At 39.2% G+C, this 24,154-nt stretch overlaps 4 protein-coding genes across 4 annotated transcripts; 2 read left to right on the top strand and 2 right to left on the bottom strand.

The window, feature by feature from the left end:
- Positions 1 to 54: 54 nt before the first annotated feature.
- Positions 55 to 831, bottom strand: LOC131319976 (putative gamma-glutamylcyclotransferase At3g02910). Its single transcript, XM_058350469.1, has one exon. The coding sequence runs from the start codon at positions 660 to 662 to the stop codon at positions 60 to 62; it is 603 nt and encodes a 200-aa protein (XP_058206452.1). The 5' UTR covers positions 663 to 831; the 3' UTR covers positions 55 to 59.
- Positions 832 to 3,547: 2,716 nt separating this feature from the next.
- LOC131319975 (protein RGF1 INDUCIBLE TRANSCRIPTION FACTOR 1-like) lies at positions 3,548 to 6,075 on the top strand. The gene is made up of 4 exons (XM_058350468.1): positions 3,548 to 3,754; positions 3,871 to 4,113; positions 4,311 to 4,547; positions 5,349 to 6,075. Exons 1-4 carry the CDS (start codon positions 3,752 to 3,754, stop codon positions 5,592 to 5,594), a joined length of 729 nt encoding a protein of 242 aa, XP_058206451.1. The 5' UTR covers positions 3,548 to 3,751; the 3' UTR covers positions 5,595 to 6,075.
- Positions 6,076 to 12,154: 6,079 nt separating this feature from the next.
- On the bottom strand, positions 12,155 to 17,303 carry LOC131319973 (uncharacterized). The gene is made up of 5 exons (XM_058350467.1): positions 16,803 to 17,303; positions 15,675 to 15,937; positions 15,487 to 15,604; positions 14,422 to 14,630; positions 12,155 to 12,818 (listed from the first exon to the last, which is right to left on the bottom strand). The coding sequence occupies exons 1-5, from the start codon at positions 17,214 to 17,216 to the stop codon at positions 12,365 to 12,367; spliced, it is 1,458 nt and encodes a 485-aa protein (XP_058206450.1). The 5' UTR covers positions 17,217 to 17,303; the 3' UTR covers positions 12,155 to 12,364.
- Positions 17,304 to 18,699: 1,396 nt separating this feature from the next.
- LOC131319972 (uncharacterized) lies at positions 18,700 to 22,533 on the top strand. The gene is made up of 2 exons (XM_058350466.1): positions 18,700 to 18,905; positions 22,315 to 22,533. Exons 1-2 carry the CDS (start codon positions 18,742 to 18,744, stop codon positions 22,436 to 22,438), a joined length of 288 nt encoding a protein of 95 aa, XP_058206449.1. The 5' UTR covers positions 18,700 to 18,741; the 3' UTR covers positions 22,439 to 22,533.
- Positions 22,534 to 24,154: the final 1,621 nt, after the last annotated feature.

Below are 24,154 nucleotides of genomic sequence, written 5' to 3'. Positions count from 1 at the left end.
AATCCTTTTTGGGATCAGTTCATTCTAGTAAGGAGAGACAAAGAACGAAACAGATGTGTCTAATCAGTGTTATATGAATTGGAGGCGTTGGCCGGGGAAGAAGAGGAAGACGGGGAAGATATAAAGAGTCGAATTTGGTCCAAGAAGGATATGCGCTGAGGCCTATCTGCGCGCTTCACATATCCTTCCGCCTCTTTCTCCGTGTAACTCCCGAAAAATGCTCCCCCATTCCCCTCCTCTCCTCCGCCGCCCCTCCTCCACATCTCCTCCGCGTAACTCCTATGCGCGTAATACGCCTCCACCCGCATTACCGCCTTCTCCTCCCCTCCTCCGCCAACGGGCTCCACCTTCACGGGGAGCCGCTCGTAGTGGCCTTTAGTAGTCCCTTCCAATTCGTCCATACAGGCGAGCGCCGCCGGTGAGACGGCGTAAAGCTCCCCCGAGACGCGGTGGCCGGAGCCCGGGAAGTTGAGGAGGAAAGGGACCTTGAAGGGCCCACATAGGAGGGGGAACTCGTCGAGGGTTGTGTACCGGCCTAGGTAGGAGGCGTCCCCGGTGGCGAACATGTTTTCCAGGAGGCCGTGGTTTGAGAATCCCTTTTTTAACGTCCCGTAGGTGAATATCAGCGCCTGCTTTTCCTCCTCCTTCCCTGCCGCACCCATGAGAGAGAGAGAGAGAGAGAGAGAGAGAGAGGTGTTCCTTGGTGGGTTTGCCTACCAGAGAGGAGAGATTGTTGAATCCTTTCTAATGAATCCAGAGAGAAGATACGAGGAGAGAGAGAGATTCCCTCAAAAACGGTTTTTTATTGGGTGGGCCGTGTGGGAGTGGATTGGTTTTGTAGACTTTTGTGGTGGCAATGTTGAGTAATAAAAAGTTTCCTAGCGTCACACATAAATCATCATACCCACATACATGTGTGGGCTCTATCTGGGATCTGCACTGACCAATAAATGTAATTATTTATTGAGAATTCTGATGTTCGGGTCAATTTACGTACACTTGACTCATAAAAAAAAGAGTTTACATTAACGGTAATGTCATGTGGAACACTTGAGCAACTGCACCACCAGAGAACGTTTTTGGCGACGATTGTTGTTTGAGCTTGTGTTCGTAAATATTATGCTGTCGCGGGATATGCAATTTGTGTGTGAATCAGTTACATCTGTGAACTGACCTCTATATAAGAAATCACTTTTCACCCAAAGCGAAAGAAACCAAAAGCATAAGGATCCATTGAGTTGTCGGAAATATAGTGTGACAAAAATATGATCAAGACAAGTGAAGTGAAAGAAAAAAATGAAATTTGTCTTCCTGTGTGAGTCAGATGACAAAGAATTTCGCAAGAGAACCAAATTTATTTATTTTTTACAAAAAAAGTGTTTGTGAGCAAAGTATGATCAAGACAAGTGAAGTAAAAGAAAAAGAAAAAAAATGGAATTTGTCTTCCTGTGTGCGCTTAGTTGACAAAGAATTTCGCAAGAGAACCAAATTTATTTATTTTTATTTATAAAACAGTGTTTTCCTGTAGTAAAATTAAAATTGTGGGTCCTGTAATTTTTCTCATTAAATAAATACAGTATTGAAGAAGTTACAGAAAATTTGACTTTTTCCTCCTTTCTGTACAGCTGAAAGGGGCTTAAGAGAAACATTTAGCAGACTATATGTATTATTCAGTCGTCACACGGTTGTGTTAATCACACTCCTAAAATTTAGGTGTATTGAAAATGAGGTTGGTAACTTGACAACTTGTACAAGTAAAATACCACTACTTCCTTTAAAGTATTTTACCTTTTTTTTTTTTAAACCGAGGAACAACCCTACAGCCGAGCCACGACTGGATCCGATTGCGCAATTCAAACCTCGGGGGAGATTAGCAAAACAATCGACCGCCATGGCCTTCCACTTAAATCATGGTTTGTCTCCTAGGGGGAATCGAACCCTGCTATGTTGCAAGTGCAGATTCGCCCTTACCATATTGACAAGCCACGGGTGGGTAAAGTACTTACCTGTTAACATCTAAATACAGTAGTTCATTTCGAAAGTGTGGGGTAAATGACAACCATTGATTTCTGTCTCCCTTTCATTTGAAGTATATTGAGAGTGATTTTAAGTCTTGAACCTTAAAAAACTCAGGTTTGTTTGGTCTAGTCGTCTTTGCCTGAGATTTAGTGATTTGCTCCCTCTGAAGGTCTCAAAGTTTGATTATTTTTGTCAACAACTTCTAGGGTTATCTTAGTCCGAGGTGCTCCACGTCCTAAATTACAAAAAATAATAATAATAATCATCTCGTCGAGTATGAAATAATCTTGGATGTTTACTAATCTGGTAATCGAGTTTTCTTTTTCTTTTTCTTGAGAAAATAATACTCCAGTATATTTGCTCTTTTGGTCTATTACGCTTATTTATGAGAGCCAATGTTTGGTTGGCTGGCTGGATGAGATGTTATATTGAATTCAAAGATCCTATTTTCGTCATCAATTATTACTACATGAAGTACGCATTTACTGGAAAATTAATCTCATAAAGTATGAGACATACAATGCATATAGAAAGCGAGGAATCGGGGATGCTGACAGCACCTCTTGCAAAGCAGGTGCAGAGCTGTCGATCCGACTGTTTATCTCGACAATCGACGGCTCGGATTTTAACTGAGTAATGGACAGTTCAGTTTTGTATGTGCTTATATTTAATCTTGAGATAAAATTAGAGTTCATTTTGGTTACTATTTAGCTCAAAACAAAGAGGACATGGTTGTTGTTTTTTTTTGGTCAATCGATAGACAATAGAAGAGTTCATTTTTACATTAAATATGAAGTAAAGCCAACTAGCTAGCCCCAGTTGGTTAACATAGTTGGTTTAATGTATTTCTTTTAATAATTTAGTTCCAGCAATTAAAGGACGTCAAATAGATAATAAAAGAGTGGAAGACTAAAATTAAGGAGGTCAGCATCATTGGTTTTTTAAATTGAAAAATATCAATGGAATTCTACTGTAATGTCTTTTTCTTGTTTAAATACATAAGCTTGACATCAACTCTTTGAAATTAACAACTCAAAGGGTTTTTGGTCAAGTACGCACTTGAAAATAAATAAGTGTTTATCTTTTATGAGTTCACATATTCGAACACATGGTGATCGAATATTCCAAATCTTGGGAACAACTGGATGGTTGGTCCAGCTGGTAACCTCAAAACTTCCAGGATTAGTTGAGGTGCGCGCAATCTAATCCAGACCTCCGTTTATTAAATAAAAAAAAAGAAAGAAAGAAAAAAACTCTTTGAAATTTCTACATGGAAACATGTGGATTGAAATAAAATAAAAACGCATTCACTCGGATTTGTTATGGGCTCGGGTATAGGTTTAGCTCCGGTGTATTACGGGTCTGTTTGGTCATCACCACCTGTACTTGTCTTGGTTTTTCTGTTCCACAGAATAAAACAATCGTAAACCAAACGATCCTTTAAGCCCGACTTCACTTTTTTAAAATAAGCAGATAAGCACCACTCCTCTCAAATGCCCTTTTCCCAACCCTTTTCATTCCACCACAACCCCACCCACTACAACATAAATTGAAAAGAAACCTCCCTCTCTCTCTCCCCTTTTTCTCATCTCTCTCTCTCTCTCTCTCTCTCTCTCTCTCTCTCTAAAAGGATCAAGAACCTCTCCATATACCCATCATCAAAATTTGGCTTCTGCACATGATAACCCAAGACCCACTTTCAGTGAAATTATACCCATAATACCAAAGAGTAATGGTGAGTCCATTAGTGTTGGTAGCTTTTTTTCTGTTGCACCATAACCATTTTTTTTCCCTTCCTTTATAAGTTTTTGATTCATTGTTTAACTCTGTGTGTGCCCAAATTGATATCAGGAGGTGGCAGGCGGCGGCGATGATAGGGAAGATGAGGAGAACAACTGGCCGCCGTGGCTCCGCCGTCTTCTGCAAACAAGCTTCTTCGGTCAATGCAAACACCACCCCAATTCCCACAAGAGCGAATGCAACATGTATTGCCTGGACTGCGATATCAAATCCGCCACGATTACCGGCGGCGGTGATGGGGCTCTCTGTTCTCTCTGCCTAACCACTTCCCACAAACACCACCGCGCCATTCAGGTCTGAATCTGCTTTGAGCATGGACACCCGACACCCCAAACTAATACACTTTTATTGAATACTCTCGCTTGTATATCTAAATCCGATCGTAATCACATCAATTAGGAGTAATTTTGATTGATGGGTTTTCGGAATTTTGATGGTGAATTGATACTAATTGTTGTTGAATTTTTATTTTTTATTTTGGTGCGCGGTAGATAAGGAGGTCATCATACCATGACGTGATAAGGGTATCTGAGATTCAGAAATTTGTGGATATAACAGGAGGGGTTCAGACCTATGTGATTAACAGTGCCAAGATTGTGTTTCTGAATGAGAGGCCTCAGCCCGGCGGCAGCCGGCCTAGTAGCAAAGCAGTCGCCAACACAAACTGTTGCGTCGTCTGTCACCGCACTCTTCTTGATTCCTTCACTTTCTGCTCTCTTTCCTGCAAGGTACATATATACATATATCCATACATATACGTATCTGCCATATAACCGGGTGATTTTGCACGTTAGCTAGTCAGGACACTTGGGTATCGAAAAAGAATTTCTCCTCTTTAATTATCCGGCGACGCTGAGTAGTAATTGACACATTTTTGCTCTCTTTCCTGCAATTATCCGGCGACGCTGAGTGGTAATTTACACATTTTTGCTCTCTTTCCTGCAAGGTACATATATACATACTAGGTTTGCCCGTGCCTATACTAGGTTTGCCCGTGCCTGAAGGCACGGCGTAACGTGAGATCTAATTATTGACAATTGTGTAATGACCTCTTTTTGAGAGAGAGGGAGAGGGAGTGCCGTAGGATTTATGGAGCAAATCAATGGTTAGAATTTATAGAGATATAAGATTCAAAAACCATTCTCCCTTATTATGTAGATATTATGTAGATATCCATGTGTATGCATATATACATATATCTCTCACATACCATAAAAACGTCGCAATATTATTACTCGATTCTGCACGTTAGCTGGTTAGGACACTTGGGTATCGAAAAAGAATTTCTCATGTTTGATGATCCGGCGATGCCGAGTAGTAATCGACGCATTTTTGCTCTCTTTTGATTCATCTTTGCTTTGCTCATGTTCTGTCCATTGAATTTAGTGGTAAAGAGATGGGAAGGAAATAATACTAGTTATTAGTACTACCTATTTTAAGTCTTGCATTGAAAAATGGGGCCAAAGTCAAATTTGTTTTTCTACAGAAGAAAAGTTGTGGTCTTTGATTATTTTACGATTAATTTTCAGCTTGTTGGGTCGTCCAAGAATTTCCGGAAGAAGAAATTGGAAATGGAGATCATGGGGAGCTCAGACTCTGAAAAATCAATCAAGGGCGTTGGACACGGCGGGCGCCGCCTCAAGAACAAGATGATTGAGAGGTTTACGCCGTCGACGCCGCCTCAGACGGCGGCGGTCAACTACAGAGCTGCCAAGAGGAGGAAGGGGATTCCCCACAGATCCCCCATGGGAGGTGCGCTCCTACTACAGTATTGATCCACATAATTTGGTGCCTTGGTGGTAATATCTCCAAGGTGCTTTTTTTTTTTTTAAGTTTTTATAATCGAATACGATGGCCAGCTTGCGCACGCCAAAGTAAACTTTGTTGCTCGATAGGAACTATGTTTTCAACACTACGAGCTTTGTTCATAGAGGCCGGTGTTGAATCTCTCGAGTCAATGCTACTTTCGTCTGTGCGAATGCATATGTTTAGAATACAACCACGTACATAAATAACGCATGTTATCGTGGAATACATAACATGGGGTTGGTTTGGGTAAGGAAAAGTTGCATATCTGTAGTTATTCGCGGATACGTTACGAGTAAATCTGCCAAAGGACATGCAAACGGACACGGAGACCATGTAGTGCAAGTATGTGCTGATATTTATTAGGAGATAAAAACATGTAAGTGGAAGTGCCTGTAACTGTAAGATAATGAAATAAATGAAAAGAATACCATATCTCATTTACTGCAATCTTCTGTTGTTACAGTCTTCTATGTGCAGCCTCAAATAACATGTGTGGCCTTTTTTACTGGTAATTAATTCGTGGATCGATTTTTTGTGATGAAAGATTGTTCGAAGTAGTGTAAGCAAATCTCGACTAATTTTCAGATTCTGAAGTTAACGATGGAACAAACCTCTAGTGGTTCCATGATTGAAATGGATAGTTAACTGCTTTTTCCTTTTTTTTTTCTTTTAAAAGGAGAAATGGAGAATGGACATCACAGTCAAATATTAATCAAAATTATTTTAATGGAAATCAAAATTAATCAAAATTATTTTAATAGTAACTCCTAGATTTCAGAAAAATGCGAAAATTGTGGAGTAAAAGTTGCTTTAATTTTCCACAAATTTTGCAATGTGTAAAATCTGCTTTTTAGATTCGAGGTGGGGACTAGTGGAAGGTCATATTGAGGCTCGATTAGGATAATTAAATAATTGCACCTTTCACCTAACTCTTGACTTTTTGAACAGGATCTCATGTGTCAAGTGAAACCTATCTCTTAATTAATTAAATGATGTACAAGTGTGACTTTTTAACTTTGTTAACGACGGACAGGAAATAAACGATCGTCATCAATAGATTTTTCGAGATTTTTTTTTTTAATCGACGTAAGTCAGTATTGCCAGATCTGCTCAAACTTTATAATAAATCATCTTTGAATAGTTAAAGAGTAATTTTAAGAGCACGCCTTCAACACACTATTACAGGCACCGAGACACGTCTTCATCGAGAATTGTCCGATGCACAAATCCAGACATGCATCTAAGGGTTTCGGGTATACAAATGCGTCCCAATGTGTATTTTAAAGTTATGCTCTAAAATTTTTCCTTAATTAAAGCAGAATTGTCATCTAAAATACTACTATGGCTAGCAAGGGCAGAATCAAGAATGTAATATGTCTTGAGCTAAAATGGGTTGGTAGGTGAAACGAGTTGGGCTTAATTTTACATAATTTTACAAATAAAATTTTTGTTTTTGTCAAAATTGATCCAGGCTATAGCCCACCCTTCTATACTCATAGTTCCGCAGCATATGCAAAGTCGTACCAGGGGTGGTTGGTTTAATGTTATTTGCCACATAATTTAGAGCATTTCTCGTTTTTTTTGTGTGTGTGTGTGTGTCATTCTTGGGATTGGATAGGAGTATTATTTAGCAATTAATCTGGGACACACATGACTAGATACCCAATTAAGATAGAAACAGAGTCCGATCTAAAACTCTGTTTTCTCAAGACAAAAGCTAGGGTGGGCAAGACAAGAGAGACATGGGTGGGTGGGTATGGGTCAAGTCTTTGAAGGTAGCTTCCTAACTCCCAATTATTAGGCCACACCGACCGATAGATATAAAGAAAATTAATAATGCTTGGTAAATAAACATTCAGTATCCCAAAGTACCATGTGACTTGTTACTTTGCGTTTCTAGCGAAGGATGCAACGGCAAAATTTTCTATTGGAACACACTGACTCATGCATACTACGTGACTCACGCATACTAAGTAACTAAGAGAGAGGAAAGTGACCCAATATTTACTTTTGAGAATACTACGTTAGCAATGTCATATGAGAATTGGTATCGTGCTTAATTTTCTTGATTGACAAAGAGGAGGAGAAAGCAGTCGGGCAAGCCTTACCCGGCCTCGATTTGTATACCATTGTATGTCTCATCCTAAAAAGGTTATTAGAACTGGTCACTTGTAGGTCATACAGAGAAGATCATTTAACAAAAAAGTCAGCTTAATTGAACACCAAGAACTATATGACAAATCGTATTCGTAGCAAATTTTTTAAGCTATTTGAGTTTGAAATCATCTTTACTGTCTATTTTAGGCTACAACAAATATGATTTGTTTGTTCATAAACAGTTACTATTGATATTTGATCAATCTAATTTGTTGTGCGAAAAACTTTTTTTTTTTGGAAGGTGAATAACCTTGTTTGTGGCACCTGCCAATTGAACCGTTTGAATCAACGTTGTGGACACAAAATTGGATACATTCAAACTGGACATGAGGCGTGGATAAGGAAAAAAAAAAAACCGTACGTGCGGCTTATCCTATTTTTCTCTCACCTAGTTTTTTTTTGCCGCAACGATAACATGTGAAATTATGGTAGATCCAAAAAACAGAACATCGGGAGGAAACTCTATTCCCAAATAAGGAATCAAGAGACCAATTAGGAGGAGACTCAGTTCAAAGACTACACCCATCTCTAACTAAACCCATCGCTTCAAAACGGACAGAATATTGCAGAAGACAATCAAAAACACTCACACAGGGGTGATAGAAGCCTCACAAATAGAATCTCACACAGGGGACACCAAAGAAAAGAGCCAGAAAAAAGAGAAAAATCGGTAACGGAATCAAATGGAGTCTGTCGTACCGGAGCAAACTTCACTCATCCACCTAGATCTCCCCTCCGCCGGGAGGAGGACGCCTCCGGCAACCATGATCTGCAAGGCACTGCATCCAAAAGTTGTCGGACTGCACGGCGAAAGAGGCAGAAGAAGGGCGGCGAATGGTGGTTTGGAGAGGAAGAGGATGGGGTAAAGGGGGAAAAAAAGGAAACTTCCAAGATCTAGAATCAAGAAATTGAAATATCCCACGAGGGAAAGAAATCCCTCCCCTCCCGTCACTCATTAGGGCATAAAACCCTAAAAGAAGGGGAAGGAGAGAGATGGGTGGCGGCAGCTTCTTTAGAATTAGAGGGAGAGATTAGCATCTTCTCTCTCCTAACTTGATGTGGACAATTTGTTTTCTTGTTTTTTTCTTTTCTTTTCTTGTTGCTTTACCGGTATTACAGGTAACATGAAGAAGTCGTGATGACTCACGAAAGCAATACATACGAAAAATTATTCATTCCTCACGGGACACCGCCATATGGTGCTCCAAAGTTCTCTTCAACCACAAAATCTTGCGAGATTTGAGATTAAACGTGTGGACTCAAGTGTAATGTGTAGTGAGAAGAGACTTGGAAACCACATGATAGTAGTGCTCCAAAAGCACTGAATTATCTCTCACTACATATAGGCATAAAAAGTGCAACTACTAATCAATAGATTCATTAACACCTTCCATTCAAAGACTCAGATGTCTTTAATTAGTTTACACCCATCTTGATTAATTCTGAGGGCTCAAATCTACCGTACATTGGTGAAGAGCCCAATTAAAACTGGAGCAAAAGCTCTGCATGAACCGTCCTAAAAGAGTTGATATCACTGAAAAAGTTTCAAACCTTAGAAGGGGATAAACTCTGAAGTCCAGGCCTTGATCACCGGCCATCCTCTTGGGTTACTTTCCAATTCTCTTTCGCTGACAGTGATCGAGAACACGCTGCCCCTCGCAATACTCATCCTCTTCCTTAAATTGGGAGATTACTGCTCACATTTAGAGGACGATAAATAGAATCTGCCTATCGCGGTCGTAATGCTTTTCACTTCATTTACATTTACACCTGTGTTGGAATTGACGAGCCAAATCAGGCCACCATCGTACTCCTAATCTATATCGCCAATAATTGTCTTCTGGGGGGTTCTAATCAATCCGAGTCAGGCACGTAATTCGCGGGCGGGAGCGGGAGCTCGATTGTGAGCATGAAAATTTACTTGAAATGCATCCTTACCGACTCAAATTTGCAAGAGCGAAGAATTAAGAGCGTGATCACAATGTGAGGATCGAGAGAACGTGAGGGTAAAGTATTTTGAAAAATTGTGTGAGGATCGAGAGAACGCGAGGGTAAAGTATTTTGAAAAATTGTGTGACTAGGCTCCGTTTCAGAACACCTTCTTAAAAAATAAGTACTTATTTCACATTTTCAAACTCAAAAATAATATAAATGAAAAAAAAAATTTCACCGTATAAAAGATCTCAATGAGATCTATCAAACAAGATTCATATTGATAGGAAAATTATTTACGTAAACACATAATTTTTGAGCTTGAAATTGCCTTCTTAAAAAATAAGTACTTCTTTCCGTTTTCGGAACGGGGCCGCTGGCTCCACTTTGAACTGACGTTTTTTTGTTTTGTGAAACAAAAGAACACACCAAACATATATAGTACATTTTTGAAGTAACCTTCTAGCAGAAGAGAAATGCTACCTACACTATCATCTATTCACTATATTTGTTGTTGGGCTTATCTCGGATCTCAAAAAAATATAGAAAAATATCCATAAATTTGAGAATAATATTTTATGGGGCCTTGTAAAAAATCTGCTTCAATGGATATTGGTAAGTATTAATTCTTGATTTGTAGGAGTGAAACTGCTCAACTGCACGATTTCACCCCTACGAATCAAGAAATAATACTTACCGATATTTGTTGAAGATGATTTTTTACAGGGCCCCATAATATATTATTTTAAAATTTATGAAAAAAAATTTGTATTTTTTTGAACCCGGGGTGGGCCCAAAAAAATGAGTACTGCTATTGGTACCGACGGTACCAATAGGGAAAATGCACCGACGGCCACCGGACGGCCGATCCGAGCCGTCCAAAAATTTTAAAAAATAAAACCGAGTGGGCCTATGTAAGAATCAATGGCATCCGAGGTGTGTAGGGTACTTGATCCGAGCACCCTTTTTCGTGTATATTTGTATATACGTGTATATACACGAAAAGGGGTGCTCGGATCAAGTACCCTACACACCTCGGATGCCATTGATTCTCGCGTAGGCCCACTCGGTTTTATTTTTTAAAATTTTTGGACGGCTCGGATCAGCCGTCCGGTGGCTGTCGGTGCATTTTCCCTACGGTACCGTCGGTACCAATAGGATTTCTGCAAAAAAATGTAGTAGAAGGTGTAGTGGTTGGATGTAATGTACCTAGACTTATTGCTAACAGAATGATGTCACCATCGGCGGACTTTTATTTGCCGTTATGTCAACTCAAAATATTTTAGTCTCTGTTTTTCAGATCTATGCTCATGCTTAGGCCTGTCAATAGACCGGATTTGATCCGGATTCGTTCCGAAAAATCCGAATTTTTCAGATTCGAATATGAATTACCACTATCGAATTCGAGTTTTATCGGATTTGGATTTGTCGGATCCGGTCTATTGATAGGCCTACTCATGCTATAGAAAATAGTGAATCCCAAGGGATTGGCCAAGTAATCTTGGTCTGGAACTTTGTTTGCTCCATCCTACTGTTGTGGGAGGGATTGTAAAAATTAATCCGATGTGCGCGTAAGCTGGCTTGAGACACCATGCATCACCTCCAAAAAAAACATAGCGATGGTTCATGTAGTTCTCTTTCTTTTTTTTCTCAAAAGATTTTGTAGTTTGAACATCAGAAATATGGATGGACCAGTACACTAGAAAAATTGGTATTACTTGTATTATATTTGCAGAAGTCAAAAAGTCTAGAGAAACTAAAAGAGTTTTTGAAACTCAAGCCATTCAGTGTGCGCGGACCCACAAAATTTACGCTAGTGTTTTTTGCAAATATACATGTCTGTAGGTAGAAATCTTTTTTACGGAGTTTTTGCAAGTATACATGTCTGGATTTTAAACAAACTCTTCCGGAGAAGAATTTAACTCTTTCCTAGAAAAATTTTATTAAAATTTGGACCGTTGATCGCCGAAATGAACGGCTATGATTTGATGTCTTTGTGATTTGCTTATTCATGACTTCTCCGTGAATAAGCTTCTCCCGTATTAGACCGTTTGTAAGTGAAAATCCAATTATTTTGCTTCCCCTCCATTTCCTATCTGGTACTAGTAAACCGGATATTCGACAATCAATAGAGTGAAGAAGGCCAACTTGACACAACCATATTGATACGACAGATTATTCAGTGCCCCTGGGGATCGTCGGCCACGCCCGGGCTCCTCATCCACCACACATTAATCTAAGGCTTGCATGCTTAGTCTTGGAGCTGACATCAATGTGTGGTGGTAGAGGAGCCTAGACACGGATAATTTTTTGAATGAATAGGCGCCAATATAACCCCACGTCCCGAACTAGTGAACAGCCAAAATCTGGGTTTGAGCAGTTGGCAAATCTAAAGAAAGGCACCGATTATGATGCACAATAGTAACAAAAAGTCCTCTATAAAATTTGTAATTTTGCATAACAATGCCAATTTATCATGACAACAGACAACAAATAAGCCTGTAACCCTTTATGGGAAGCTTTTCAGCATAAATTTACAATGAATGAAATGTACAGAGTTACAAAGCAAAGAAAAAAAGAAAAGAAAAGAAAAACTAAGTCTAATACAACAATTGCCGGAATTGACATCGCAACCTATTCCAGCATGCTACAAGCTAGAAATCTGATCTGAACCCACATCCGACCGAACATCGGAACTCTTGAACTGGAATGAAAATGATTCTGCCAGCTCGGCAGCAGCTTGGACCCGAAGTCGGGTGCCCTGCTGTCCAACGACGACGGATGCAACCCTAGATGCTAATGCGCCCATACCTTTAACATTTGACACACCCCGCAATATACCGTATAGAATGCCAGACGCGTAAGCATCCCCGGCACCACAAGTGTCAACTGGCGCACACGGCGAAGGAGGGATATAGACGGCTTCCCCTTTAACTCCAATGTAAGAGCCTCTTGGCCCATCTGTAACTGAGACAAAGGGAACAAAATGGCTCATGTACCTGGTAGCTGAAAGAGCGCTGTCATTTGAGGAGAAATGACAGAAGGCTCTCGCTTCATTGCTGTTAGCAAACACTATGTCAGCGTAGTTTCCCATGATTTCCCTGAAATCAGACAGAAACAAAGAAAACCACTCCAATTCATATACCAGAGGCCTTTGTGGCAATTTAAGTATTAGGAGCATAGTGCAAGAGCGTGGGTAAAAAAGAAGAAGCTGCTTTTAACAACCAAAAGAAAAGTTGTTTGGAGCCTTTTAAAGTTCACACTAGACAATACTCTATGTCGTGCTTCTGTGTCTTTCATTAGGCTTTCCTACCTATGGCTGCAAAGAACCAAGCAGCTCGCGAGCTTGGCTCGTTAACGCTCGGCTCGAGCTTGAGTTTTCGGCTCATTTAGTAAATGAACCGAGTGGAGCTTGGCTTGGCTCATTAAGAGAGGCTTGGCTCCATTAAAGAGGCTTGTTTAGTAAACTAGATAAAGGTGCGACGTGCTCGCACGTCATGCTCATTGAGAATACATTTGTGAGTGTGAACACAAATAAAACACCTGACAACTTACGTGCTCTCTCTCCGTTCATGTGGTCGGAATTAATTGTGTTCACACTACACAATTGGGTTCTCACCTGTTTAATTGATTTTCAGATGATTGTGATTTTGATTGTGATTCCTTCTTATTAATTGTGTTCACTACACATTCATCTTCTACCTAAAAAGCCCTTACACATCTGGATAAAACTCGCACAGGATATAGGACACAAATGGACAACATGAAAAGTCTGATAAGGTCAAAATGGTAATCTGGGAATACAACAAAATTACTCAATAAACCCTCAACCGTCCACCAAGGACAAATCACTACATGCTAGAGGAAGAGGGGCATTTTCGGGAGAACATGGCCAAAATGGCTCATCAACGCTTACATGCGCCAATAGGCTCAACGCACCTTTAAGGCAAGGGTAAGGATGACTAAGCACGGCTTGTTAAGGCTCGAGCCGAGCTCAAACTCAAGTTTTTGGCTTGTTTAGTAAAGGAGCCAAGCTCGAGCTCGACAAAGCTCGGCTCGGCTCATTTGCAGCCCTACCTACCTAAACCTTCCTGAAAATGCAATTCAACCTTGATTGAGAGAGCAATTATGTTTTTTTAAGAGATAGTGATTAGCTGATACCATGGTGATACAAAGTTGAAACAACAAAGATATAAAGCACTAGAACTTGAGGAGGAAGAGAACATACAAATTCAAGGACAAATGAACATCTACCAAGCTGACTGCAGAAGTACTGTAATTGAGAACACGGAGAAGCAAAAAGTCTCTTAAACCTACTTTTAGGTCCTAGAGCTCAATGCTCCACGCACTCCTACTGAAGTCAGCTGCCAGCTGAAATTGACTTGGAAAGGGCTCAGCAATCAGTATGCAACCCATCTCTCATAGCCAAAAGTCCCTTGGCATGGCCCATTGTCTCTTACAATGGAGACATTACTTTTAACACTTGAGGACATGTTGCAGGGTCGACCATTGTGCTTCACATCTAGATGTAACACACCACTGATTCATTATACCAACCTATAGTCCTTGTTATTTCATACTAGGACTCTTGCAAATACATTACAAGATTCTTTACGCACAAATATTCATACTCAAATTCGACTAATCAAGTAGATGTAAGACAGCGGAACTATAATACAGCAATACAGGTAAACTGGTCCTTACCAGAAATCATCATAGTGTCTCTCGATGCAGGAGACATCTGACGCTGTAATAGCAACCAAAGCATTATTTCTGTGGGCATCCTCGCATGCTTTTGTAATTGTTCTAATTGTGTCAGGAAGTTCGAATAAGTACCCTTCAACAACTAATATATTGGTTTTGGAAACTAAGCTAGCCAAGCAAGGATCGTAGGTAACAGTGGAAGATGTACCCTGCATCACAAGGATAGAGCACATCAGGGTCTCATAAGACTACAGAGCAATAAAAACCAACTCAAACCATAATACATTTCCCAATAAAATAACTAGTGAAATTTTGAACTAGCTTAAGGACTTTGTAAGGGAAAAAATGAAATAACACCTGCTTAAAAATCGGAGTTATGCCTAAAAACAGTATATGGCTCGAAAGTAGTTAAGCAAAGATGGTGAAAACCACATGGCTGGAAAGTAGTCATATAATAAACATGGATAGTGAAAATGTAGTGCCATCCTGACAATACATATCAGTATAGTTGAGCTATACTGTTGACTTGAAAAGCTTATGGAAAATAAATGCACCATTTAGTCAGCCTTCCCACATGTGAAGAATTCCAAATGGTTCAACTTAGCCAGATTGATAACCTTATTCAAAGGTCTTCCCAGGACCTTTTAGAATATATGGAAATAATCTGAGCCTCTTAAAAAATTTAAATATCTGACAAAAGAAAAGGGAAGATATGATGAAAACCAGGAGAGAAAATGTTCATATGCGGATGTTTCCATTCAGATGAAAAATAAGCAAATAGCATACCAACTTTGTTTAACAGCTGTGTTACAGAAGGGCAGGTCAATACAGATTGAGATTCATAGCAAGTGCTAATGCCGTAAGTAGTCCATATACATGACTCCCAGTAGACGGATAGTATGAGTTTAAAGAATTTTCCCAGGCAAACAAACCAGAGGCATAATAGCTAGAACTGGATTTTCAATCATCTTTAGCAAATGCTCTCCAAATGCACAACACAGTTGGAGCTCCAACAATATATGCATTTGATAGCATTAAGAACAGATTTCGGTCACAAGATTAAACCTGATATGCAAGCATGGTACGCTGGGCATCTGGTGTGGTGAGAACTATAACGGTCCCTGTTGTCCCATTCTTTACTGGAGGAGAAAGAAAATTCACATTTGCCCGACGCAGTTTTGACCTGCACAATTATTTAGGAGGCTTAGGTATCGGTGTGACGTGCAGTATTTGAAAAAAGAAGGTAGGCCTACCTGTAAAAGCTACCAAGTGGATCGCTGCCAACACTACCAGCCATAGCTACATTCAGAGGAGGAGAGCCAACGGGGTGAGCACCAAGCCTAGCCAAGGCCACGAGGCTGTTAGAAAGAGATCCACCAGCCGCAGCCTTATAGCTGCAACCATCCATTGCCCGCAGTACTCTACCCCTCTCTTCATGATTCACAAGCTTTCTTGTACCCTTCTCTAAACCCAAACTGTCCAAAAATCTCTCATCAACTATCCCAGAGAAATCTACCTACAATTGTCAAAACAAAAGAAACCAAACAAAAAGAAGACATCTTTCATGCTTGACTACTAACAAATATATAAAAGCACAAGCAAGAAGAAAAAGGGGTCCAGCTATGGTACACAAAAAATCATAGGAAATGATCCATAGCACAAGAAATCACAGTAATTCTACCAGAAACTACAAAACTTTTCTTATAGCAAAACACCGTAACAAAACAAGTTAACAACACAATGTTCGCACCATAAGGTACATAACCACGAACTCTCAGTCTTCTTTACATACAACCCAATATGGTACCCATAGCAACATCAAAAACCAACATTCATGACAACATACGTAATATTCTTACTGTAAGTACGGATGTGATTAATCATGGTCAAGGAAAGATTTTTATCGTACTGGAATTATTCAGTTGAAAGCACCCTTGCACAAATAGAAAAAAACAAATCAAGGGAAAATAAGCCAAAAAATTATGGGTCTTATTAAATACAACCTCACTAAACCCTGGATAATATATTAATCATGCCATACAAAAGAATTTCAATACTCGGCATACGTATGACAATACACTTTCACAGATACGAATCCACGTTTCCCAGATACAGGGGCATGTTTTATACATTATCCACCGCTGCCCTAAGGGCTGTGGTTAGCAAATTATTTGCCTAATTTCTAATGGTTCCTCAAATATGGGCAGCCGCCCAAAAAAGAGGGTAGTAAATTAAAGGTCACCTTGGTGTGGTTGGTTCGTTTACTCTCCCTTAGAAGGGAGGGATCCTGAGTTTGAGTCCTCATGGGCAAGGTGCTCAACTCCCGTTGTAACCACTAACAACTAACGAATAACGTCCTATCAAAGTTGAGGAGGAGTTACCATAGCTTGGCCAAGACCCAAAACGTCCCATCTCTCAGGCAAACCAGAAGAGCTAATTCCTTCCTCCATATCAACCCTCTTACTACCTTCGTGGTGTTCTAATGTGTCCATATCGCCGTCGCCGTCCTCCTCTTCTTCGCCATCGGATTGTTCGCCAAATTGGTCATCGTCGTTTCGGTAATTGAAGCTGGAAAAAGAAAATGAGAGCCTAGAAAAATGAGGAACATGGCCAATAGGCACGGAGGGTGAGGAGAGCGTCGAATTGTTTGAAGTAGCGAGATGGTGGTGGGTATTGAAGGGTTGCGGGAAGGGGAGCGAGAAAAGTGGGGTCGATAATATCGGGGAGGGAGAGGCAGTGGGAGGAGAAGAAAAGAGGGTGGAGAGAGAGAGAGGAGGGAGGAGAGAGAAAGCCATGGCTTGGGGTGGGTTCTGCGGCAAACCTTTTCCCCCTTCCCCCCTCCTGCGCCTCCGCTTCAATGGAATTTTTTTTTATCTTATCCTTGACTAGCCTGTTAATTACAAAATGAACTTTCCAGAGATATCTTTGCAATACATGTTCTACCCCTAATGTTCTGAAAATCATAGCAATAAACAGAGTTTTGCCTTCTTCTGTTTTTTTTGGGTCAAACGGAATAGTAGAGTTTTACCTTTTCGCATTGTTGGGTGCCCCGTTCGCCTAAATACGCTAATTGATTTTTTTTTTTTTATTATTTTTTTTATTTTTCATATTTGTTAGTTTTTTGTCAATTTTTTGATAATTATTGCATCGTCATGACGAGAGAAATCTTAAAAAAAATTATGATCAAAATTCAATTTTTTTTTGAATAAAGATGAAAAATTTGGCTTAGTTTTGTCTTTATTCAAAAAAATTAGGTTTAGATATTAATTTTTTACTTTTTAGATTCCTCTTGTTATGACGATGCAATATTTCCGAAAAATTGATGAAAAACTAATAAATACGAAAAAAATTTGAATAAAAACAAAAAAATAAGCCAATTGGCTTATTTAGCCGAACGGAATACGTGAGGCCACTTTCTCTTCTTCCAATTGAGATGTCGAGGTCATGACCATGTTCATTTTGAGGAAGTTTTTTTTGGGTAATGAGGAGATAAATAAATAGAAAAATGAGAGTAGTAATTGAAAAAAAAAATTATTGGAGACCATGTGCACAGAAAAAAGTTTGGGTCTAGAAACCCAAAACGAACATGACTTCTTCCCTCGCTTTCACAAATTATAGAAAATAGCCCCTTGTCAAAGCTTTGGCTTCTGAGCATCTGTAATGGGGATGGAAAATGCCTTGGATGGATAGTCATTTTAGCATGAAAAATATGTTAAAAGTTAATTAGTTGCAAAATAAGACTCATCTCTCTCCAATAGTGAGTTCTAAAATAGAATCAAAGAGTCCTAAATATTAACTAATTTTTTCTCCACAGTATTTATCCCCAACTTAATTCAACCACTATTTTCGTTTAAAAATAATTGTCGTGTCCGCCAAACTCTTGAAAAGAAGAATCAGAGGATCAATTTATTTGATTAGAAATTATCAGATATTGTACTCTTTTTATTTAAATCAATAAACCATACTCCTATTTTATAGCTTTGATTTTCTGCCTTTTTTTTGACTCGAAATTTGTATGCGTACAAATATAATAATGATTCATAAAACCCATGTCCAAAAGAACTGGTTAAAAATATTTTTCAGCAATTGAAAGAAATCGAAAAGCAATTTAATCTTCCCACGTAGACCATATCTAATGGTTAGAAAGTTTTATCTAAGTCATTAGCGCAAAGTACAATTTCCACATAAGTACGGGTACTAAAGTGAAACTTCTATTTGCCAGAGGGGTCAAGTGAAACTTGAACGAAGTTATCGGGCACGTATAGTAACAAAAATCCAAGCAATAGCAGTTGAGACTTGAGAGAGATAGCAGCAGAGGGAATGGAACAACAGGAAGCCAAAGGGGCGACGGAGAAGAAAGAGAGAGAGAAGGAATTCATATGCAAGAGATGCAAACAGAACTATACTACGTCGTCTAACAACCCTACCTCCTGCCGCTTTCATCCTTCCTTCTTCGTGTGCCGTCGTCACGATGATCAGAAGAGGTACGAATTACAGTCCGATACTCTTTCTTTCTTTTTTTTCCCTTGATTTTTATGTTCCTTTGTTGGATGGGTTGTGCCCTAAATCGTTATTGGTTATCGCGTTCGAGGACTTAAAGGCTTTTTTCCCCCTTCTTATTGTTATTTGTAGTTTTTGGGTTTCTAAAAATGATAAGAAAAACTGTGGGGGTTCAAATTCCAGGTTTTCTAAATGCATGAGCTTGAATTTATGTTGGAGAATTTTAGCATATTGTGATGAAATTTGGAGGGATGAGGCAGGTTCAGTGTTAAAAGCTACAACGAGAAGAAAAAGAAAGGAAGAAAGGTGGAAAGCTTCTCAGTAGCATAGCACGCCTGATGTGTGTGCAATTTTAGGTAACTTTTGATGGATACATATATTTGTGTGTGGAAGGTGTTTGCTACAGGAAACAAATGAAAAAAACAAAAAGATATAGGAAGGAAGGAAATAAAGTAAAAGCTTCAAGTCAATAATTACTCGCCGAAATATTCAATCAAATTCCACTTACAGAGAAGGAAAAGAGAGAAAGAAACTCACTTTTTATGGTGTATCAGATCTCCGCCTTTGATTTTGCCTTCTTTGCCACAATTCCCCCGTCGTCTCTGCAGGAAAGAAGGAAACGGGGTTGGAAAACTACAGATTTGGTAACTGAAGTGGTTGTTTTTGAGTGGTTTTGATTTGAATGTTCGTAACTACCCCTTGTAGCTTTTGGATTGGAGAAGGAACTAGTACAGGTAATTTTGGAATTTGAGAGTATGAGCCAGCTTCATTTTGTGTCCATACCAAAAAGCGCTCCCCCTTTATATATTAGATTAGAATAGATGAATTGAGGTGACGATGAAAAAGAAGAAGATGAATTGCGGTCATTCACTTCTCAATGTTCTCTTATTACAGCTATGCAGTAATAATGAAAGGTGCACTAGAGGAGATTTTGTTTGGATTATGAAAGAAATTGGGGCAGATTCCAATTCATCTCTATGTAGTTTGGGCATAGAGTACACTAGCTCCCTCTATTTAGGAGTAGCCATTTGCTAGTGTGGTTTTGAACTAAATTGCTACTGTTTCATTTTATTGCACAAAAATACGGCTCCCTCGAAGTATGTTGTTATAAGAAAAACATCAGCGTCCTTCCTCCCCCAAAAATTAGAAACGTGAACCTTAACACTTCTAATGTCATCTCACCCTCCAATGGTTCATCCATTGCTTTTTGTAGTCACCCACTAAATCGTCTCTCCTCCCCTGGTCCCTTCTTTTGCTCCATTGATGCTGCATGAACCAGAAACACAGCCTCAACCACCTGCTATTCCTCCTCTCTTATTCTTCCTGAACCAATGCCACAACAACCATCAATGTGTGGCAATGTTTAAGGTAGCTGCGAGATGTTGTATTTGCATCCACTTTCCTCTGATACATGTGCAACTTGTAGGCCGTTTTGTGGTGATTAGGTGGAGAGGTTGGATTGTCTATCATATTGTATATGTAGAAACCACTGTGCAAAATTCACAAATTCCACAGCATGATTACGATAATCGATAACCTTTTACATCTTATCGGACTATGCCTTTTCTTTTGGAAAAGTTGATGAAAAGAAAATTAAAACTTGTTTGAAGTCCTTTATTGGGAAAATATTATTCTTTTACTGCAACCAGCGTTTGATCTTATGTATTCAAAGTTCAAACCCGGTTGATCAAATGCGGAGAGGTTGGATTGTCTATCATATTGTATATGTAGAAACCACTGTGCCACAACATGATTATGATAATCAATAACCTTTTACATCTTGTCAGACTATGCCTTTTCTTGTGGGAAAGTTGATGAAAAGAAAATTAAAACTTGTTTGAAGTCCTTTATTTGGAAAATATTATTCTGAAACTGCGACCAGTGTTTCAATCTTATCTATTCAAAGTTCAAACCCAGTTGCTCAAGTGCTCTTTCAGTTCTAAGCTTTCTCAACCTTGCATAAATGGGATATCTATGTATAACGATATCGTACCTTATTTGCTTGTTATCTATGTATGTGTAACTAGTTGTATTGGTGTCACTGAATTTGGTGGTGGTGGGTCAAATATGGTGATGGTGGTGGTTGTGTGACTTGTGTTAGAGTGGAGGAGGAGGAAAACATTGTTGAGAAAGGGAGGGGGTTTAACGTTGTGCTTTTATTCTCTGTTGACATAACAATGCATATTTGTGCAAAACCGGGAGGGGGAAGAAGGGCTATTCTTAACCAACAGGTTGCCTGGTAGGTGCAGTCCTCTAGTTCCCCAAGCACAGGGGGTTAAAGTGGACTTTGCCCAAGAAAATAAAACCAGGTTAAACGTTAGTGTTATAGAGTATAACGTTATCCCACTCCTATACCTGCTTTGTAGTGGTATGTTAAAACTTGAGAGTAGTTTTCAACATGTAGACAATCTCATTTGTATCACATAGCTAAGGTTTACAAATTAGTGAAGTGCATTCCATAAAGCAGACCAAGTTGATCCTGTACTTCAATTGGTACGTTGGTTAGTTCATTCTTTTAGGTTTCATGACAATTAGGATGACTAATAGATGGAAGCTATTGCGGTAGGAATTTTCCTCTTTTCCTTTTGGATTCTATTCTAAGAGAAGAACTGTCAAGACAGGAGCTAGAATCCCATTTGGAAAGTAGAAGGTGGCTGAATGGAAGTGGAAGTTTCCACAGGAGATATTGTTATTAGCTCGTATGAGATTACAAATGAAACTTTGGTTTGTACTTTTCTTTTCTTTCATGCATATTTATTTGTATCACAACATGTGCCTCTAGCAATGTCTCTTTGAAGTGATATTTGCATCCACACTCACTTTAGATAGAGAAGATTGTGGGTTTTGATTCTCTTTTGGACCAAAGTACCAAAGAAATCAAGTTTGAACTCACTCATGCTCTTCTGGGTCTTTTTTCTTTTGGAAGTCGGTATTGAATACTGATATCTAAGCAAAGCAAACAAGCAGCATATAGGCTTTTAAGTCCCTTATTCCGGTTGATTTTGAGTTCTTCTTATACATCTTACTTTGTGATTAATCATCGTTGTCACCTCCACCCTTGAAGTCGGAAAAGATTAACAGTAGAACTGGTATGTTCATATCGGAAGAACATAGAAAGCTTGTTCACATGTAAGGATGAAGATAGAACTACGTTTCAGCGGTTATGATGGGCATCGTATATCACTTTATTGGGAAACCAATTGATTAGTGGAGATGCCGTCTGACTCATCTCAGATTACCAAATTCTATTCGACAGGAAATTGCAATTTTTGGTTTGCTTTGTTTCTAAATACAACATCATTGCACACCTGATTTCTCATGTTCTGTGATTTTGCCGATATGAAGATCTGATTTTCTCTATTTGATGATTTCTGGTGTCTTAATTTTTCGAAGGTACTATGAGTTGAGACCTGAAGATCCTCCCTACGCTGCCAAATTCTACGATTGCTGCGGGGCAGAGGACCCGAATGCATCTGGCTGCAGTACCAGTATCCATGTTTCATACGACGAGGAGTAATGAAATTAGTGCTCTCTGTCATAGCTCAGCGTTGCCTGTAAATGAATTATTCTGAAAAACTACTCTTCTCCGTTCAATATAAATCGTTTTCTCTCTGTAGTTGGTGTCATTCCAATTTTCCTGTTCTGGGCCCCAACGTGAGTTTGGGTATTTCTCCTTCCTGTCATTCTCTGCCAATCTGATCTAATTCCATCGACATGTCTTTCTTCTTCTTCTTCTTCCTATTGTGTTTTTTTTATGTTATTGCATGTTGCTTCCTTCATTTAAAGTGAAAATTTTGTCTTTTCTTATACATTATCGTATAATTGTACTTTTGTCTTAATTCTTGAGAGTGCTGAAGTACCTTACTCACGTAATTCTTCAAATTGACATATACTCCTTTCAATTCTCGTATTGCACTCGCGCACTTAATTCTCGTTCTAGCGAATTTAAGTAATTTGAGATGTGTTTTAAAGACACTTTCACGCTTGCACATTCGCACCTGGATTATGTGACTTAGCGCTAAACGGCCATTTCTCTTCCTTTTTGCTTCAGTCATCTACAGCACTATGGTGTGTGTTTTTTTTTTTTTGTATATAGCTACAATGGTTATATATTACTGGTTCTAAATTTCTTTCCGTTAATCTATAGTACATATTTAACAAAAACGAAACAAAACAAAAAAAATCGGGGGAAATCGAAACCATACGAACGGTTTTCTTTGTATAAGTACCCCAACGTTTTACTTGTTTGAACTGAAAGCCTTGCGAACTCCTTAGTGAACTTTTCTACCTGTGACTCACTGTAACACTCCTATTTTATAAATGTCGTGCGCGCGCGCGCACGACAGCGCTCTCTGTCGTGCGCGAGCGCTCTCTCTCTCCCCGATCTCTTTGATTTTCTTCCGATGGAGGATGTTCAAGTACACTTACATAGCTACTTTTACAAAAATCCAGATGCAGAGGTCCTGACCTTTTGGGGCCTGAGACAAAAATGTAAGTCCTTTTTATCAGACTATTATAAGAGGGGTCAAAGTATGAAAGGTCCCTTAAAATTTGTAAATTTTCGAATAACTGGCCTTCAAAACATTTACACAACGAAAATTTTTTTTACAAATTTTATTTGACAGTGTATTTGACTGACACGTGGTAAAAGACTAGAAGTTCATAATGTTGCACTACAGATATATTTAACCAACACGGGGTAAATTAGGCACTGATGAGTCTTCCTTTTGGGTGAGGTTTAATCTAAGTCACATAATATGCGCGAGCACAAGTGCATTCATGAAAAGTGTCTTTTTTAAAAGAACTCCAAATTACTACGTACTTAAATTCGCGGGAGCTAAGATTGGGAGCACAAATGCTGGGTAAGATTATGTGACTTTAAGGGTTTAAAACTTAGCTCTGTTTGTTTGGACCGGAAATTTCCCCCCTTAAGATTTTCCTAGTTTTCGTTGTTCAGTTGCACAAAAGCAGTGTTCTAAAAGTCGGTCTCCTAGTTCCCGCCTAGTCAGTAGGCAGTGGTCTAACGCTTAGATTAGGCAGTTGACTAGTCCCTTAGACGCCTCTTTTTTGCCCAATTAGTGCTTAGCTATTTTTAAAACATTGCACAAAAATTAGGAAAAACTTTTAACACCTTTCCTTAACTGAGTTAGTTGAAGGCTATTAATGTCTTTTAACTTATAATATAGGAGTATGTGTATGTATCATGTATGTATCATCTGAGAGCTCTAGGGTT

Source organism: Rhododendron vialii, chromosome 3a, assembly GCF_030253575.1.
Source record: "Rhododendron vialii isolate Sample 1 chromosome 3a, ASM3025357v1".
NCBI lineage: Eukaryota > Viridiplantae > Streptophyta > Magnoliopsida > Ericales > Ericaceae > Rhododendron > Rhododendron vialii.
Note: the sequence above shows the minus strand (reverse complement) of the source record. Positions and strands in the feature narration are given on the sequence as shown.

Bases quoted from the DNA above. Each gene is read 5' to 3' on its own strand.
- LOC131319976 (XM_058350469.1), bottom strand. From the start codon at position 662: ATGGGTGCGGCAGGGAAGGAGGAGGAAAAGCAGGCGCTGATATTCACC.
- LOC131319975 (XM_058350468.1), top strand. The intron at 4,114-4,310 runs GTCTGAATCTGC...GGTGCGCGGTAG, and splicing joins AACACCACCGCGCCATTCAG to ATAAGGAGGTCATCATACCA. The intron at 4,548-5,348 runs GTACATATATAC...ATTAATTTTCAG, and splicing joins TCTGCTCTCTTTCCTGCAAG to CTTGTTGGGTCGTCCAAGAA.
- LOC131319973 (XM_058350467.1), bottom strand. From the start codon at position 17,216: ATGGCTTTCTCTCTCCTCCCTCCTCTCTCTCTCTCCACCCTCTTTTCT. The intron at 14,631-15,486 runs GTTTAATCTTGT...CTTGTGATGCAG, and splicing joins GTACCATGCTTGCATATCAG to GGTACATCTTCCACTGTTAC. The intron at 12,819-14,421 runs GTAAGGACCAGT...GTCTGATTTCAG, and splicing joins AGACACTATGATGATTTCTG to GGAAATCATGGGAAACTACG.
- LOC131319972 (XM_058350466.1), top strand. From the start codon at position 18,742: ATGGAACAACAGGAAGCCAAAGGGGCGACGGAGAAGAAAGAGAGAGAG. The intron at 18,906-22,314 runs GTACGAATTACA...AATTTTTCGAAG, and splicing joins CGTCACGATGATCAGAAGAG to GTACTATGAGTTGAGACCTG.